Source organism: Chiloscyllium punctatum, chromosome 5, assembly GCF_047496795.1.
Source record: "Chiloscyllium punctatum isolate Juve2018m chromosome 5, sChiPun1.3, whole genome shotgun sequence".
Taxonomy (NCBI): domain Eukaryota; kingdom Metazoa; phylum Chordata; class Chondrichthyes; order Orectolobiformes; family Hemiscylliidae; genus Chiloscyllium; species Chiloscyllium punctatum.
Window position 1 is genome coordinate 58,965,560 of NC_092743.1, and position 19,325 is coordinate 58,984,884.

The window sequence follows — 19,325 nt, forward strand, 5'->3', positions numbered from 1 at the left end:
AGGGCTGAAAAGAGTAGGAGAGAACTTAAGATAAGTCTAGAAATATTGGTTGGTTAATAGTAAGTTTGAATTCCAGAAAATTGTAGATTATTACAGTGTTTTATGTTTTAAAAACTACTTGAACTGAAATGAGAAGGAGCTGTTTTATAAACCAGTGTTTTGAAAAGCAAGCAACTGTATACGTATGGCTTGCATTCCAAAACACTGTTTGAACCAGCAGTAATCATGCTTTCAATTGAAGATGAAGAGGAGCCAATGGGCTCTGTATTCAGATGCAGATGGGTGGCAACAAGTTGATTAGTCCATGGGGTAGTGGCAAGTTGACGACAGAGACCTTTGGCTTGCCAACTACTGTGTGATAGGTCCTCAGGTGGCTGAGCAGCTTGAAGTTGGAAGCAAGTTACAAAGACACAGAAAAAGTGTGAGAGAGAGAAAGAAAAGCTGCCCAGATGCTGCCTGACCTCTGCTGTCAAAAGCTCAGGTTAACCTGAAGGAAACCAGTAATTCCTTCAGCAGTTAGTATGAGCTGTTACCAATTTTCAAATGATAAATCAGTGAATCAGCCGTTCTGTACTACTTACAAACAAGTGAAAGCATCCAGATGAAGACATCTGAACAAGGGGTTTTGTGTGTGTGTGTGTGTGTGTGTTTTATTATTTTTGTACAACTCCAGGAATGATGTGGGTTATAACAACAGGAGGAGCAACTGAAGGACGTGTGCTGTAGTGAGCAAGGTTAGATCTCATGGAATATAGGGAGAACTCGCCATTTGGATTCAGAACTGGCTCAAAGGTAGAAGACAGAGGGTGGTGGTGGAGTGTTGTTTTTCAGACTGGAGGCCTTTGACAAGTGGAGTGCCACAAGGGTCGGTGCTGGGTCCACTACTTTTCATCATTTATATAAATGATTTGGATGTGAGCATAAGAGGTATAGATAGTAAGTTTGCAGATGACACCAAAATTGGAGGTGTAGTGGACAGCGAAGGAGGTTACCTCAGATTACAACGGGAACTTCATCAGATGGGCCAATGGGCAAGAAGTGGCAGATGGAGTTTAATTTAAATAAATGTGAGGTGCTGCATTTTGGGAAAGCAAATCTTAGCAGGACTTATACACTTAATGGTAAGGTCGTAGGGAGTGTTGCTGAACAAAGAGACCTTGGAGTGCAGGTTCATAGCTCCATGAAAGTAGAGTCACAGGTAGGTAGGATAGTGAAGAAGGCATTTGGTATGCTTTCCTTTATTGCTCAGAGTATTGAGTACAGGAGTTGGGAGGTCATGTTGCAGCTGTACAGGACATTGGTTAAGCCACTATTGGAATATTGTGTGCAATTCCTGTCTCTTTCCTATCAGAAAGATGTTATGAAACTTGAAAGGGTTCAGAAAAGATTTACAAGGATGTTGCCATGGTTGGGCGATTTGAGCTATAGGGAGAGATTGAATAGGGTAGGGCTGTTTCACCTGGAGCATCAGAGGCTGAGGGGTGACCTCATAGAGGTTTATAAAATCATGAGGGGCATGGATTGGATAAATAGACAAAGTCTTTTCCCTGGTGTGGGGGAGTCCAGAACTAGAGGGCATAGGTTTAGGGTGAGAGGGGAAAGATATAAAAGAGACCTAAGAGGCAACTCTTTTCACTCAGAGGCTGGTACGTGTATGGAATGAGCTGCCAGATGAAGTGGTGGAGGCTGGTACAACTGCAATATTTAAAAGACATCTGGATGGGTATATGAATAGGAAGGGTTTGGAGGGATGCAGGCCAGGTGCTGGCAGGTGGGACTAGATTGTGTTGAGATATCTGGTCGGCATGGACAAATTGGACCAAAGGGTCTGTTTCCATGCTGTACATCTCTATGACTCTACGAAAGATACTAGTCTTGGAAATTGCAGAGAAGCATAACTGTTCACATTTTGGCCTGTTAGAGATTCAGAATACAAGGAACTTAATGAGGCATGGAAATATATAAGATATAAAGTACACCCAATAATGTGTTTGCAATGATATACTCATTCTGATTCGCTTGCCTGTTGCAGTTGTACAGAGAATGGACACTGTGACCGAAGGAATGGAAACATCACGGAAGAGTTATACAGAGAAATTAACTGCAGTCGAGACAGATCTGAAGAAATTAGGTAAGCATTATAATAATCTTTGTGCTGGGAAAAATAGTATTAGACAGAAATCAACAGTGGCTAAAGGTATTTCAGTATCAAATTTAACTAAAGTCTCAAAATTACAGTAAATTATAGTAATACGTGAGGAGACACTGTGTATAATCTTTCTTGCCTTACTAGATTTTTTTCAGAAGAGGTGACGTTGTATTTAAGATCAATGTATTCATGCCTCTGTTGAACTTATAACTGATCAAATGTCATACAAAGATTCAAAACATTCTTATGTTAATATCACAAATAGTAATTTCCTAAATTAACAATCTGGGTTGAACTTCATATGTTTTTTGCTAAGTGTACATTTGCATTGTGTCTTTTGGAAGGTTTTTCACTTAAGACCCAGCAAGATTTCTCACCGTACTTACCAAACTCACCTAACTGACTACATACAGAATCCTGTGGCATCCCTCTGATTCTATCCCACCAAACTATGAGCCATTCCTGGAACAATTTGCCAATCACTGACTCTCTGCCAACAGGCAACCATCTCTTGCACCTGTGCCATATCTAAAAGGCCAGTATGCTCCAAGACAAGCAATTTCAATCTGACATTTCCCTCATTGGGAATGTAATAGCACAGGAGCTACAAAGTCACGCTGTCTACAGCACATGGCTGAAGCTCCTTCACACATACAACCCCATTCTTTTATCCTGGTCGCTGTTTAAACTCCAGGCCACACACTTTATCTGTCCTTAGAAATATCCCATCTAAATGCCCTTTCAAAATCATCATTACTGTGTCCCCAGTGCCTGTCTAAAAGAAATTTTGCAAAGTTATATTCAGATCCATCTCACAGCCTCCCCTGGCTCTTCTTGCAGTGCAAGCCAAATCCTGGTCATGATTTTGGTTCCATTCTGGTCACCTGCATTATTAAAGATATAGCATCATGGTGATATTTACATCATCAACAACAGGTAACTTTTCAAAATACACCAGGAGCGGATGACCTTTCCAGATCTGCATTTGGAAGTTTTAGGATGAGGGGGTAACATATGGACTAGCAATCTGATCTGCCCATTTTAAACAACATATACACATTGTTTTCATTGGGCAATGGGGTCAGTGGTTAAAATCAGTTTCTGTGTCTTTACTTTTTTTTAACTTTTACATTTTGTGACAGAGTTTAGTGCTGGCTATTGATGAAGACAGCACTCAAAGGTCAGAGAAATAATTAACATTTTGAGTAGAGTATGATTTCTTCAGGAAGAATGGTTTTATTGCATTCAACACAGCAACTCTGCTTCTCTCTCCACTGACGCTACAAGACCTGTTGAGTTTTTCCAGCCTTTTATCATTTTATTTGATATGTGCAGTATCCACAATATTTCACTTTGAGACACATAGGTAAGGATTGAACGGAGTAGACCACACAGCAAGCCCAATAAAAAGAGCATTCTGCAGGCTCAGTCCCACCTACAGTTGGAGGCAGGAAAGAAAGCAAGCAAGGCCCAGTTTGGGGCCAAATCTTTATGACAAAAGAAGTCAGAGGCAGATTTGTGCAGGCTAATGCTGAGGTGTCAGCAGCAATCAGGAGAGCAGATGAACATTGCAACAGAAAGCAGTACACAAGAGAGCAGAGGAAAATTGGGGAGGTGATGCCCTAATGGTAATATAATTGGAATATTAAGTCAGAGACCCAGGTAATGTTCTTGGACCCCAGTTCAAATCCTGCCACAGCAGATGGTGGAATTTCAATTCAATATTGAAAATCTGGAACTAAGGGTCTTAACAATCATGAATTCATTGTTGGAAAACTCCATCTGGTTCACTAATGTCCTTTAGGGAATGAAACTTTACCTGGTCTGGCCATCATGTGACTCTAGATCCACACAGTATAATTGACTCTAACTGCCCTCTGGGCTATTAGAGATTGGCAACAAATGCTGCTTCACCAATGATGCCCTCACCCCATGAGTGAATAAAAATTAAGAGTCAAGTAAGTATAATGTAGGACAGAAAGCTGAAAGTGAATAGTGGCAGCTGAGCCAGTGAGCTATGCATCCCATCCTTTGCATAGCTTCTGCACATTAACAAAAATCTGTTGGATCCAAGCTAGTCAAGATAAGGTATCCTCGATCGAGATTGGGATCAGATTCAAGAATGGACAGCAAGGCTAGTCAAAAAAGTGGAAGTCAGGGTTTGCTCATGAAGTGGGTGGACAAGAAGCAAGAAAGAGCAATGGGGGTTTCAGAGAAGGCAGCAGTTTGAAGGGGATTGCAGAGCAATGTGGGCTGTTGGTGAGGGCCCTTTTCCACCAGAGCCCATTAGTTCTAAAAAAGGCAGGATTGGTAATTGTTATGGACTAGACCAGACCCTCCTCAAAATATTTTAAGAAGGTAGCCCAGACCCTAACCTTTTCTTATTTAAAAGACAAACGTAAAGTGCTGTGCTCGAGATGCAATTCAGCTGGTCGAACTCCTTGATATTAAGCAAAACAATTTATTTAAACACTGTAGTTAAAAAAAAGAACTTAGAAGAACTTAACTGTATTGGAAAACTTAACAGAGCACTGGGTACAGTAACTATTACTAGTTAACTGTTTAAATATAGTAACATCCCATAAACGCACCCCTTGGCAAAAAGGCAAAGTCAGAAAAGATAGTTTCATATGCAATCCAGCAGCAAAGAGAAATGCCAGCTTCTAGCTGTAACCAAGAGAGGGGAGAAAAATAGCTTCCACTCCTTCAATATGCTACCAGCTGCTGCTGAATATAAAAGCTAAAAACAAAATAAGAAATACTGGTCTGTGAGAGCTGGCCAGACTGCTTCTATTGTTCCAACTTTAAAAAAACTCCAAGGCCTCACAAACTGTTTACATTACCACAGACTGATCAGAACCTCTCATTCAGTCCCTCTCTTAAAATAAACCCAGGGTAAAATACACCTATTAAAGGCACAGCATTGTCACATAGTTAAAGCTAACCCGATGTAGGGTTTAGGTGTGGGACCCTGGCAGCAAATCAACTGAGGCTGATGCGATTAAAGTGGCAGAGTTGGGGAGTTTATTCTATTCCTCTACAATTTGTTGATTGACACTAGATAATAGAGCAGATGTAATGGGCCAAATGGCCTCCTTCTACACTGTAATAATTCAGTGATTGACCAGCACTGTTTTTTTTTGCTGAAACATTTATGCACTAGTTAATAGCACTATAGGATCTTTCAGGCCACGTTATGTCTTACAATCTATATTCGATGGAGTGATGTCGTTCAGCAGGGCTGGAGGACACAAAGAAAGATTTGAGTTAGGGATGGGAACTTATTAATGAAGAACAATACTGGTCAATGAATGGTTCTTAGTCTCGGCAATGGTTGGGAAGAGAAATAGGAATGGAATGTGGGCAAACTACAGTAATGGTGCAAGTTGTTATCAGAATCAGAATCAAAGTTGGGGCTGACAGTGCAGAGAAACAGAGCATGGGTAGCAGTCTTCTCAAGCTGTCAAAGAAAAATAAAGTTCATACCCAGATACATAAAGAAAGATGTCTATCAGTAGGATCTAGGTTTGGACAACAAGAAAGGTGCAGATTGGCACCAGTATTGAAGGGCAGGCTAGGGCAGAAATGAGGTCTGTGACCAGCAGGAGGAGTCTGTGCAGATCTGGCAGTTACCCGCAGGAAGGAGGGTAAAATAGCAATGGGATGAAAGCAGATTTTTAAACTATCAGAGGGTTAGTGGAATTATTGGGTTTTTAATGTGCCTATAAGATCTGGCTAAGGAGACTAATTACATGCAAAATACTGCCACCTGCTGATAAGAAACAAATTAGCAACATCACATCCATATTTGAATCTATGTTCCACTTAAAATTCCTCCATTCAAGTTTCCTCGTCTAATTCTATCAATATAGTCCTCAATTCCCTTCTCCCTCATCTCGTTTCATATTAAGTGTATTTATACCATTTTCCTGAATTAAGACATAGTAGACTGTCACACAGTAAATGTATCAACATCATGGTTGTAAAATGGACTCATAGTTGAGTAATTTTGGTGCCACAGGTTCCATGTTAACACCAAAATGACATGTCCTTAGTGCATTGGAGTCATGGGTATGACCTGCCCTGAATGTTATCTTTGTGAGGGTATCAGTATTGGTGCAAGGAGTGTGAACCAGAATTAGAAAACTGATTGTGAAGGCAAAACCGAGGTAAAAACAATGACTGCAGATGCTGGAAACCAGATTCTGGATGATTGTGAAGGCAATCAATATGTCCTGAATTAACAAACCCCCTGCCATTGTCAACCTTTCCATCCCAGCTATTGTCTTCCAGTAATCATGCCAACTGTAATTGTGTTCAACAGCAGTTAAGCGACCCACCCTTCTCACTACCACAATTTAAAAGGATGGTTAACATTCAAATTAATTGCTGATTAATTTCTGCTGGCTCTATTGAATTTGGAAAAGAATTCACTGGATTGATGGGTTAGGGAAATTACTAAGTGAGTTAGTGAAGTCAGGATGGAGTGGCTGCATGAGCAAAATGCCTTATTTATGACTGTAATAATTCATAGAATCTCTACGGTATGGAACCAGGCCATTTGGCCCATTGAGTCCACATCAACTTTCTGTATCTAACCCATAATAACACTGCATTTCCCATGGCTAGTCCATCTATCCTGCACACTCTGGGCAATATAGCTAATCCACCTAACGTGCACATCTTAGGACTGTGGGTAGAAAGCAGAACACCCAGAGGGAACCCACACAGGCTCTGGTGGAATTGAGCCCAGATCCCTGGTTCTGTGAGGCAGCAGTGCTAACCACTGAGCCATGGTACCCTTCTGGTCAAGTGATTGCTTTCAGTAATGGGTAGTATCTTTGCCATTTCTGTTGGGGTGTATTATGAAAGGGAGATGGAGATGGATCTGTTTCGTTAATATCTTCACCTTTCTCCATATGATGCTTCATTTGTCACCTACTTGTCTGCTCACTCACTTTTCTTCTGTCCATTTGCAAACTTTTCTGTGTCCTCCTCACAGCTCACTTACCCACAGCCTACCCTGGAATAAGTTATCTGCCCTGTACAACTATAGCAGAAAACCTCTGCAACAAATGACAATATTCCATTTGTCAACCTCATAGAAGTTTCTGACTGCCTTGACCGGGTGGATACAGAGGGCATGTTTCCCCTCACAAGGAAGAACGAGGAGGCATAGTTGAAATGTCTCCCACTGGAGACAAGGATGGGGAAATTATCCCTCAAGAGGGTAGTTAATCTTTGAATTTCTCTTCTACAGTGAGCAGAAGAGACTGGGCTATTGAATATATTAGAGGATGAGTTAGGCAGATATTTAGTTTAAAAGGGATCTGAGAGTTATGGGGCCAGATGGAAAAGTGGAGTTAAGGCTGTAATCAGATTAGCCATGAACTTACTGAATGGCAGAGCAGGCTCAATGAGCTGAATAGCTGACTCCTGCTCCTATTTCTTAACATCTATGGTCTTCGGCAAGTGTTACTTCACAATATTCCTATCTTTTAGAATACGTTTATCATGCTGAGCCCTGAGGAAGGGAGCCCTGTCGTCAGCATTACTCCCGAGTCAAGTGCAAAATAACTGATGCAAAGTACAACTTCCTTCATTCGTCCCGAATAATGTGCCGTAGCCCAAGTAGAACATCCCCAGAGAATCAGTGTGACAGTTTTCCATTTCCTGCATTAACCATGCTTTAGCCTATTTGAACCAAATAAGGGACATATTTTATAAGCCTTCACTACCATTGGATTAAGATTTCCTAAACTCAATTCACATAATATCTATTTCACCTACAAACAATAAAACTTCATTTTTGCTTCTGACAAAAGGTTATTGACCTAAAATTTTTTAAATTTCTCACTCCAGAAATATTTTTAGGTATTTCCACTATTTTGAGTTTTTACTTCATTTGTCTTGCCTCATTTTTAGCAGACCATTCACTCAGACAGTCTTTAAAAAATGTGGCTTTTGATTGGTCTGTTAAAACAAATAGTGAATATATTGGGCTCCATCTGGAAGTAATTCCCACTCATGTTTATCATAGAGTCATAGAGATGTACAGCACAGAAACAGACCTTTCGGGCCTACTCGCCCATACTGACCAGATATCCTAGATAAATCTAGTCCCATTTGCCAGCATTTGGCTCATATCCCTCTAAATCTTCCTTTCCATATACCCATCTAGATGCCTATTAAATGTTGTAATTGTACCAGCCTCCACCACTTCCTCTGGCAACTCATTCCATTGAAGCACCACCCTCTGCATGAAAAGGTTGCCCCTTAGCTCCTGTTTAAATCTTTTTGCTCTCACCTTTAACCTATGCCCTCTAGTTTTGGACTCCCCCACCCTGGGAAAAATACCTTGTCTATCTAACCTATCTATGCCCCTCATGATTTTATAAAACTCTATAAAGTCATTCCTCAGCGTCCAGCGTTCCAGGGAAAACAGCCTCTCCCTATAGCTGAAACCCTCCAAACCTGGCAACATCCTTGTAAATCTTTTCTGAATCCTTTCAAGTTTCACAACATCCTTCTGATAGCAGGAAGACAAGAATTAAACATGGTCTAATCAATGTCCTGTATAGCCGCAACATGACCTTTCAACACCTATACTCAATGCATTGACCAACGAAGGCAAGCATACCAAAGGCTTTCTTCACGATTGTGTCTACCTGCAACTCTACTTTCAAGGAACTATGTAATCTGTGGTCCAAGGTCTCTTTGTTCAGCAACACTGTCCAGGACCTTTCCATAAAATATATATGTCCTACCCTAATTTGCCTTTCCAAAATGCAGCCTCACATTTAGCTAAACTGCATCTGCCACTTCTCGGCCCATTGGCCCATCTAACCAAGATCCCATTGTAGTCTGAGGTAATCTTCTTGCTGTCTGTTGGACCTCCAATATTGGTAGCATCTGCAAACCTATTATCTATACCTCCTATGTTCACATCTGAAAAATAACTCTCCACCTTCACCCTCTGTCTTCTACCTTTAAGCCAGTTCTGTATCCAAATGGCTTGTTCTTCCTGTATTCCATGTGATCTAAACTTGCTAAACATGAGGAACCATGTCAAACGTTTTAATGAGATCATGTCCACTGTCCTCCTTGTTATTTCTTCAAAAAGCTCAATTAAGTTAGTGAGACACAATCTCCCATGTCCAAAGCGATGTTGACTATCCCTCATCAGTCCTTGCCTATGCAAATACATGTAAATCCTGTCCCTCAGGATTCCCTCCAACAACTTGTCCACCACCGATGTCAGGCTCACCAGTCTATAGTTCCCTGGCTTTTCCTTACCAACTTTCTTAAATAATGACACCATGGTGGCCAGCCTCCAGTCTTCCGGCATCTCATCTGTGACCATCGATGATCCAAATATCTCAGCAAGGGGCCCAGCAATCACTTCCCTAGCTTCCCACAGAGTTCTAGCGTACACCTGATCAGGTCCTGGGGATTTATCCACCTTTATCTGTTTTAAGCTGTCCAGCAACTCCTTCTCTGTGATATGGATATTTGTCAAAATATCGCTATTTATTTTCCCATGTTCTATGTAGAACATAGATAGAACACAGAACAGTACAGCACAGAACAGGCCCTTCAGCCCACGATGTTGTGCTGACCATTGATCCTCATGTATGCACCCTCAGATTTCTGTGACCATATGCATGTCCAGCAGTCTCTTAAATGTCCCCAATGACCTCGCTTCCACAACTGCTGCTGGCAACGCATTCCATGCTCTCACAACTCTCTGTGTAAAGAACCCGCCTCTGACATCCCCTCTATACTTTCCTCCAACCAGCTTAAAACTATGACCCCTCGTGTTAGTCATTTCTGCCCTGGGAAATAGTCTCTGGCTATCGACTCTATCTATGCCTCTCATTACCTTGTATACCTCAACTAGGTCCCCTCTCCTCCTCCTTTTCTCCAATGAAAAAAGTCCAAGCTCAGTCAACCTCTGTTCATAAGATACGTCCTCCAGTCCAGGCAGCATCCTGGTAAACCTCCTCTGAACCCTCTCCAAAGCATCCACATCTTCCCTATAATAGGGCAACCAGAAATGGACACAGTATTCCAAGTGCAGTCTAACCAAAGTTTTATAGAGCTGCAACAAGATCTCACAACTCTTAAACTCAATCCTCCTGTTAATGAAAGCCAAAACACCATATGCTTTCTTAACAACCCTGTCCACTTGGGTGGTCATTTTAAGGGATCTATGTACCTGCACACCAAGATCCCTCTGTTCCTCCACACTGCCAAGAATCCTATCCGTAATCCTGTACTCAGCTTTCAAATTCGACCTTCCAAAATGCATCACCTCGCATTTATCCAGGTTGAACTCCATCTGCCACCTCTCAGCCCATCTCTGCATCCTGTCAATGTCCCGCTGCAGCCTACAGTAGCCCTCTATACTGTCAACAACACCTCCAACCTTTGTGTCGTCTGCAAACTTGCTGACCCATCCTTCAATCCCCTCATCTAAGTCATTAATAAAAATTACAAACAGTAGAGGCCCAAGGACAGAGCCCTGTGGAACACCACTCACCACTGACTTCCAGGCAGAATATTTTCCTTCTACTACCACTTGCTGTCTCCTGTTGGCCAGCCAATTCTGTATCCAGACAGCTAAGTTCCCCTGTGTCCCATTCCTCCTGACCTTCTGAATGAGCCTACCATGGGGAACCTTATCAAGTGCCTTGCTGAAGTCCATATACACCACATCCACAGCTCGACCCTCATCAACTTTTCTAGTCACATCCTCAAAGAACTCGATAAGGTTTGTGAGGCATGACCTGCCCCTCTCAAAGCCATGTTGACTGCATTTAATCAAGCCATGCTCTTCCAGATGGTCATAAATCCTATCCCTCAGAATCCTTTCTAACACCTTGCAGAAGACAGACGTGAGACTTACTGGTCTGTAATTGCCGGGGATTTCCCTATTTCCTTTCTTGAAGAGAGGAATTACATTTGCCTCTCTCCAGTCCTCAGGTACGACTCCAGTGGAAAGCGAGGATGCAAAGATCTTCGCAAGTGGCGAAGCAATTGCATTTCTCATTTCCCAAAGCAGCCGAGGACAAATCTGGTCCGGGCCTGGCGACTTGTCAATCTTAATGTTTGACAAAATTTCAGCACATCAGCTTCCTCTATCTCTATCCATTCCAGCATGCACACCTGCTCTTCAAAGGTTTCATTCACTACAAAGTTTGTTTCTTTCGTAAAGACAGAAGCAAAAAACTAATTTAGGGCTTCCCCTACCTCCTTAGACTCCACACACAAGTTCCCTATGCTATCTCTGATCAGCCCTATTCTTTCTTTGACCATTCTCTTATCCCTCACATAAGTGTAAAATGCCTTTGTGTTCTCCCTAATCCATTCTGCCAAGCCTTTCTCGTGCCCCCTCCTGGCACTCCTCAGACCATTTTTGAGCTCCTTCCTCGCCTGCCTGAGGAATCCTCTAGAGCTAAGCTTGACCCTAGCTTCCTCCACCTTATGTAAGCTACCTTCTTCCTTTTGATGAGAAGCTACGCTGCTCTAGTCATCCAAGTTTCCTTTATCTTACCCCTTCTTGCCTGTCTCAGAGGGACATATTTATTCATCACTCGCAACAACTGTTCCATATCTTCCTTATCCTTCTTCACAGTTAACAATGATGCAAAATATTTACATTAGATTAGATTAGATTCCCTACAATGTGGAAACAGGCCCTTCGGCCCAACAAGTCCACACCAACCCTTCGAAAAGCAACCCACCAAGACCCATTCCCCTACATTTACCCCCGACTAATGCCCCTGACTTGTTTAGTATCTCCCCCATCTCCTGTGGTTCCTCACGTCAGCGGTGTTGCTGATCTTTAAGGGGCCCTACTCTCTTCCTCGTTACCCTTTTGTCCTTAATGTATTTATAAAATCCGTTTGGATTCTCTGTAATTCTATTTGCTGAAGCTATCGTTTGTCCTCTTTTTGCCTATCTGATTTCCCTCTTAAGTATACTCCTACTGTCTTTATACTCTTCTAAGAATTCACTTCAATTCTGTTGTCTAAGCCTGACATATGCTTCTTTGTTTTTCTCAACCAAAACCTTAATTTCCCTCGTCATCCAACATTCCCTACACCTACCACCTTCATTCTAACAGGAACATATTTCCCATTTTCTAGCCATCCCTTTACTTGCAAACATCTGTCTCCAATTAACTTTTGAAATTTCTTGCCATATACCATCAAAATTGGCCTTCCTCTAATTTAGAACTTTAACTTTAAGATCCGGTCTATCCTATCTCTTTCACTGTTTTAAAACTAATAGAATTATGGTCGCTGGCTCCAAAGTGCTCCCCCAGTGACACCTCGGTTATACAAATTTAGTGCTCATTAAACATCAAACAAGGAAATTTGTTTTAACCTCACCTGCTGCACTTTTCTCCTTTGTGATTACCCATTTGTCATGACTCACAATGTATCTTAATCTTCTAGATGACCAGACTGGTGTGAAAGATGAAAGTACCACGACAGAACTGTCTAAATTCAAAACAGATATCCAGTTTCTTCAGAACCAACTTGGTGACATTGCAGACAAAGCTTCCAAAAACAAACTTTCACTGGACAAGCTACAAGAGACTGAGCAATCAATGACAACCAACCACAACGCCCTGAAAACTTTGTTGGATAGCAACTCAAGATCTATCAAAGACATAAACCAGACTTTATTGACATACAGTAGTTACATTACTAACTTGGAAGAAATCTCTGATAATCTGCAAAATGACATACAAAGGCAAACCAAGTCTCAGAGCAATGCAGTGATAAATCTCAGTCAGTTAAATCAGACACAGATCCAGCAAAGAGATTTATTCAATGCATTGCAAAAATCTGTTGATGATACCAGTCAGTCCATCCAGAAAATAAGGAATGATTGGCAGGCTCTCCAACACACTATGCTTCAAGCACAAAAAGACACAGACTGGCTGAAAGAGAAACTGCAATATCTACAATTGCAAGCAATGAACAACTCAATCATGGTGACTGGTAATAGTGATACTTTGGAAGATATGAGTAATCAGCTAAACACTCTGAGTTCACAGATGGGAAATACCAGTTTCATGGCTAACATTCACGAAGAGAGTCTCAGGGATCTGCAACAGTTTCAAAAAGCTCATGAAAACAAAACGTCTGCCAGTTTTGAACAACTTGAAGTGCGCATGGATGTAAATGAGAGAGACATCAGTAGTATTATAGGGAACATCAGTTGGACTGTGCAACATCTTCGCTCATTGACAAGCAATTTGAATGATATAAAAACCACTTGCACCAATACATTAAATCAACATGCAGACCAACTGGCAATCCTGACCAATGATATGGACAGTGTCCGAACAGACAGCTCTCTCCTCAAAGCACAGCAAGGTATAATGAAGGCCAGGTTGGATATTGAGGTTGGCAACTTGTCTATGATCATGGAAGAAATGAAACTTGTCGACACAAAGCATGCTCAGCTGATTAAAAACTTCACAATTCTTCAAGGTATATTTCTGTTAATTATTCAAAACTATAATGAAATTAATTTGTTTTGAATTTTGACCCAATCTAGTTAAGGTTTTTAATTTTAAGTTTAACCAAACCTAAATTTGAATGTTTGACCACAATCTCACATTTTGGAAGAGACCTGTTAGAGATGTTATGACACACCTCTGGAGTAGTTTGGACTATGTTTTCTGGCTCAGAGGCAGGGACACGACCATTGCACAAGAGCCCACACTTTAAGTTTATATGTTAGAATGCTTTCTTCATGGTAATCTCTAAGATTATGTAATGCAATAGCATGAACCTTTTTAAAAAAATCATTGAAACACTTTTTTCTCTGGATGTAGGTTTGCTCGCTGAGCTGGAAGGTTCATTTCCAGATGCTTCGTCACCCTACTAGATAACATCTTCAGTGGGCCTCCGGGCAATGCACTGCTGATGATTTCTCTTTCTGTTTATATGTTTGGGTTTCTTTGGGTTAGTGATGTCATTTCCTGTTCTTTTTCTCAGGGGGTTTGTCCAATGTAGTGTTTTTTACAGTTCTTGCACGGTATTTTGTAAATGACATCAGTTTTGCTTGTTGTCTGTAGACAGTCAGTCATTCACAAACCCACCAACACACCAAAACAGCAGCTAATGAACTTGAAAGACCCGATACAGACAATAAGCAAATCTAACGTCATTTACAAAATACCTTGCAAGAACTGTAAAAAACACTACATTGGACAAACAGGCAGAAAGTTAGCCACCAGGATACATGAACATCAATTAGCCACAAAACAACATGACCCTCTCTCACTAGTATCCTTACATACAGATAAGGAAGGGCACCACTTCGACTGGGAGAACATAATCCATCCTAGGACAAGCCAAACAGAGACACAGACACAAGAATTCCTAGAAACATGGCATTCCATTCCAACCAGAACTCTATCAACAGTCACATCGAGTTTGACCCCATCTACCACTCCTTGAGAAAAAGAACAGGAAATGACATCACCACAGGAAATGGCATAACCAACCCAAAGAAACCCAAACATATAGAAAGCAGAAATCATCAGCAGGGTTTTGTCCAGAGGCCCACTGAAGATGCTACCTAGTAGGGTGATGAAACATCTGGAAATGAGCCTTCTAGCTCAGCGAGCAAACATACATCCAGAACCTCAACCTGAGCTACAAAATCTTCTCAAAACACATATTTTTCTCTGACAGGATAATTGAAAAAGATTAGCAGAAAAAGTAATTAAATCTAGGTAAATTGAGAAGGAACTGGATCAGTTATCTGTATAGGCATTCGGTATGGTATGTAGAGATATTTAGTGGGACAGACTAAGATTGAATTGTTGTGCACAGACCTTGATGGGTCACAGCTTTCTTAATAATTTTACTGTTATTCTACAAATAAATGTTTGCAACATTCTGGGATTCCAAATTCAGTGTGTGAGATTAGTGCAGATTTTATCCCATGGACCTGAATGTGAGTACCAAGGCTCCCAATCTTAGATCTTGGACCTTGTTTCAATAGAGTTGGAACCCGTGGCAGCATTGGGAAGGAGGAAAGCAGTGGTTATTTTAATAGGAGGGTGGGAGTAGCACCTATGCTCCTCCCCACCCTGGTCAGCTTGGTGGGCCTAAGAACTTTCGCCAAGTGCAACCATCAATGGGCTAGCAGGAGGCTTTTAAAAAGTTTTCGCAGGGCACCTCCTTGATTTTCAGTGGCATTGATGATATGGAAGTTCCGGTGTTGGACTAGGGTGGACAAGGTGAAAAGTCACACAACACCAGGTTATAGTCCAACAGGTTTATTCGAAATCACAAACTATTGGAGCACTGCCCCTTTATCAGGTGACTTGGCAAAGGGGTAGCGCTCTGAAAGTTTGTGATTTCAAATAAACCTGTTGGACTATAACCTGGTGTCATGTGACTTTTGATCTTCAGTGGCATTGCCTTAGCTGAATCCCCCAATATCGACATACTGGGGCAGACTGTTGACATGTAACTGAACTAAACGAGCTGTATAAATACTGTGACTGTAAGAGCAGGTTAGAGACTGAATTTCTGACTCAAACAACTCAATTTCCACAAAGCCTTCCACCAGCACAAGTGTGGTGGAATACATTATACTTAGAACATAGAACAATACAGCGCAGAACAGGCCCTTCGGTCCTCGATGTTGCACCGACCTGTGAACTAATCTAAGCTTATCCCCCGACACTATCCTATCATCATCCATGTGCTTATCCAAGGATTGTTTAAATCTCCCTCATGTGGCTGAGATAACTCCATTGGCAGGCAGGTCATTCCATGCCCTTACCACTCTCTGAGTAAAGAACCTCCCTCTGACAACTGTCTTAAACCTAGCAGCTCTCAATTTGTAGTTATGCCCCCTCATACAAGCTGACATCATCATCCTAGACTTTCACTGTCTACCCCGTCTAATCCTCTGATCATCTTGTATGTCTCTATCAAATCGCCCTTAGCCGCCTTTAGCCACCTTTCCAATGAGAACAGATCCGAGTCTCTCAGCCTTTCCTCATAAGACCTTCCCTCCAGACCAGGCAATATCCTGGCAAATCTCCCCTGCACCTTTTCTAATGCTTCCACATCCTTCCTGTAATGGGGCAACCATAACTGTACACAATATTCCAAGTGCAGCCGCACTAGCATTTTGTACATTTGCAGCATGACATTACGGCTCCGGAACTCAATCCCTCTACCAATAAAACTCAACACAACATATGCCTTCTTAACAGCAATGTCAACCTGTGTGGCAACTTTCAGGGATCTATATACATGGACTCCAAGATCCCTCTGCACATCCACACTACCAAGAATCATTCCATTGACCCAGTATTCTGCCTTCCTGTTATTCTCCCCAGAGAGATTCAACTCACATTTAGCTGCATTGAACTCCATTTGCCACCTCTCAGCCCAATTCTGCAGCTTATCCAAGCCCCCCGCAACCTACAACATTCTTCCACATTGTCCACTACTCCATCGACTTTAGTGTCATCTGCAAACTTACTAACCCATCCACCTGTGCCTGCATCTAACTGATTTATAAAAAATGACAAACAGCAGTGGTCCCAAGACAGATCCTTATGGCACACCACTAGTAACTGGACTACAGGCTGAATATTTTCCATCACCCTCAATTCCATGCCTCTGCATTTTCTCCAGCAGTCTATCATGTGGAACCTTATCAATGGCTTTACTGAGACCATGTACACCATGTCAACTGCCCTACCCTCTTCTACATGCTTGGTCACCTTCTCAAAAAACTCAACGAGGGTTGTGAGACATGACCAGCCCTTGACAAAACCATGTTGACTATCTCCAATCAAATTATTGCTTGCTGGATGATTATAAATCCTATCTCTTATAATCCTTTTCAAATCTTTTCCTACAACAGATGTAAGGCTCACTGGTCTATAATTACCTAGGTCATCTCTACTGCCCTTCTTGAACAAGGGCTCAACATTTGCAATCCTCCAGTCCTCTGGTACTAAATCTGTAGACAATGATGACTCAAAGATCAAAGCCAAAGTCTCCGCCATCTCTTCCCTAGCTTCCCAGAGAATCCTTGAGTAAATCCCATCCGGCCCAGGGGACTTGTCTACTTTCACTTCTTGTAGAATTGATAACAACTCCTTACTAACCTCGATCCTTTCTAGTCTAATATCTCGTATCTCATTCTTCTCCTCTGCAATATTCTCCTTTACCTGAGTGAAAACCAATAAGAAATATTCATTTAGCACCTCTCTGATCTCCACAGGGTCCACACACAACTTCCTACTTTTGTCTTTGACTGGCCCTATTCTTACCTTAGTCATCCTTTTATTCCTCACTAAACTATAGAAAGCTTTAGGGTTCTCCTTTATTCTACCTGCTAAAGACTCCTCATGTCCTCTCTTTGCTCTTCTTAACTCCCTCTTTAAATCCTTCCTAGCTAATCTGTAACTCTCCATCGCCTCATCTGAACCATCTCGCCTCATCGTCATATAAGCTTCCTTCTTCCGCTTAACAAGAGATGCAATTTCTGTAGTAAACCACGGTTTCCTTACCTTATCACTTCCTCCCTGCCTGACAGGGACATACCAATCAAGGACACAAAATATCTGTTCCTTACACCAGCTCTACATTTTGATTGTCCCCATCCCCTGCATTTTGCTACCCCATTCTATGCATCCAAAGTCTTGTCTAAAGTGTTAGACTCTAATCAGAACAAAGCTACCTACTTGATGCCCTAATGTACCACCATAAATGTCTACATCTCTACCATGTGCCATGGCTGCAGCATGTACCACTGCATTGATTTACCAAAGTTCCTTTGACAGCACCTTTCAAATCCACCATCTGTACCATCTAGAATGACAAGGACAGCAGATTCATGGTTGCACCACCACCTGCACGTTTCCCTCCAAGCCACTCATCATCATGACTTGAAACGGATCAAAATCATGGAAGTCCCTTCCAAACAGTACATTGGGTGTATCCTAACCCCAAGGGCTGCTTTGGTTCAAGAAGGTAGCTAACTATCACATTCTGAAAGACCATTAGGATGGACAATGGCTACTGGCTTAGTCAGCAAAATCCACTTCCTGGGAAAAAAATTCTAAACTGCACTGCAGGAGGCAGTCTGATGAGGACAACTTTCATAACATTAATGAGACCTGCATAATCAGTGCACAGGTTGCCATTCTGAGTTAAAATCTAGTTGCATTGTGTTAACTGAGACAACACAAAGGCATCCAGTCTGCATAACCAATTGCAATAGGGGGTTCCTAGAACTGAAGTATCTCAGAAATGATGGAAATAGGTTCAATAAATTAATTTTGGTCTCCACAACATGTACTAACAATTTTAACTTCTTCGTTTTACTAAACATTTAGGTCCTCCTGGCCCAAGAGGTCCAAAAGGTGACAAAGGAATACAAGGACCAAGTGGCACAAAAGGAGCCAGAGGACAAAAAGGGGATCGCGGAGAAGTCGGACAACCTGGACCGATGGGTCCAAAAGGTTCTCGAGGCCCTCCTGGATCAAGAGGAGAGAAGGGCAGTCAAGGATATAGAGGCCCTCCTGGCATAAAAGGACAAAAAGGTTCAAATGGAAGACCTGGTGCACCAGGAGCTAAAGGAAGCATGGGACTGCCGGGTCTAGATGGACCTGTTGGCAAACTAGGTCCATCAGGACTACCAGGGCTTCAAGGTCAACCAGGAGCACCAGGAGCTACAGGCACCCCAGGACCAAAAGGCCCTCCAGGACCAAAAGGCCCTCCTGGTCCACCAGGCCCTCCAGGTCCCATAGGACTAATAAACCAAGCTCCGACTCTTCCTCCAAAACCAAATGGTAAAAATCTTTAATTACATGCTTGAATAGGAAGCTCTTTGGTATAGATTTTATCTTTCACTGCTTGAAAAGAACCTGGTATTAGTGGATCAGCCATTTGTGAAATGACCTTCACGTTTCCTTTCTTAGTTGTCTGCAGTTATGATGGGTGTACAACATGTGGCTGATCTGTACCACCAGTTTTCCAACCAGCAGTGAGATTGATCATTCTACTTTTCAGATTACCTGGCTCAAGAAACATTACAAGTTGCAATATAAATGATTAAAATGTGACTTTTGTGTTTATTCGCAGATTTTGTATTAAGTAATTTTTGCTGT

At 41.9% G+C, this 19,325-nt stretch overlaps 1 protein-coding gene across 2 annotated transcripts in view; it reads left to right on the plus strand.

Annotated features, from left to right (window-relative positions):
* The window catches only part of colec12 (collectin sub-family member 12), a 208,513-nt gene that overhangs the window by 154,756 nt on the left and 34,432 nt on the right, over positions 1-19,325 (plus strand). For both annotated transcript variants that reach the window (XM_072570396.1, XM_072570397.1), the window contains 3 exons: positions 2,033-2,131; positions 12,613-13,659; positions 18,552-19,007. In XM_072570396.1, coding sequence (XP_072426497.1) covers positions 2,033-2,131; positions 12,613-13,659; positions 18,552-19,007 — 1,602 coding nt within the window. The remainder of the gene's footprint in view (positions 1-2,032; positions 2,132-12,612; positions 13,660-18,551; positions 19,008-19,325) is intronic.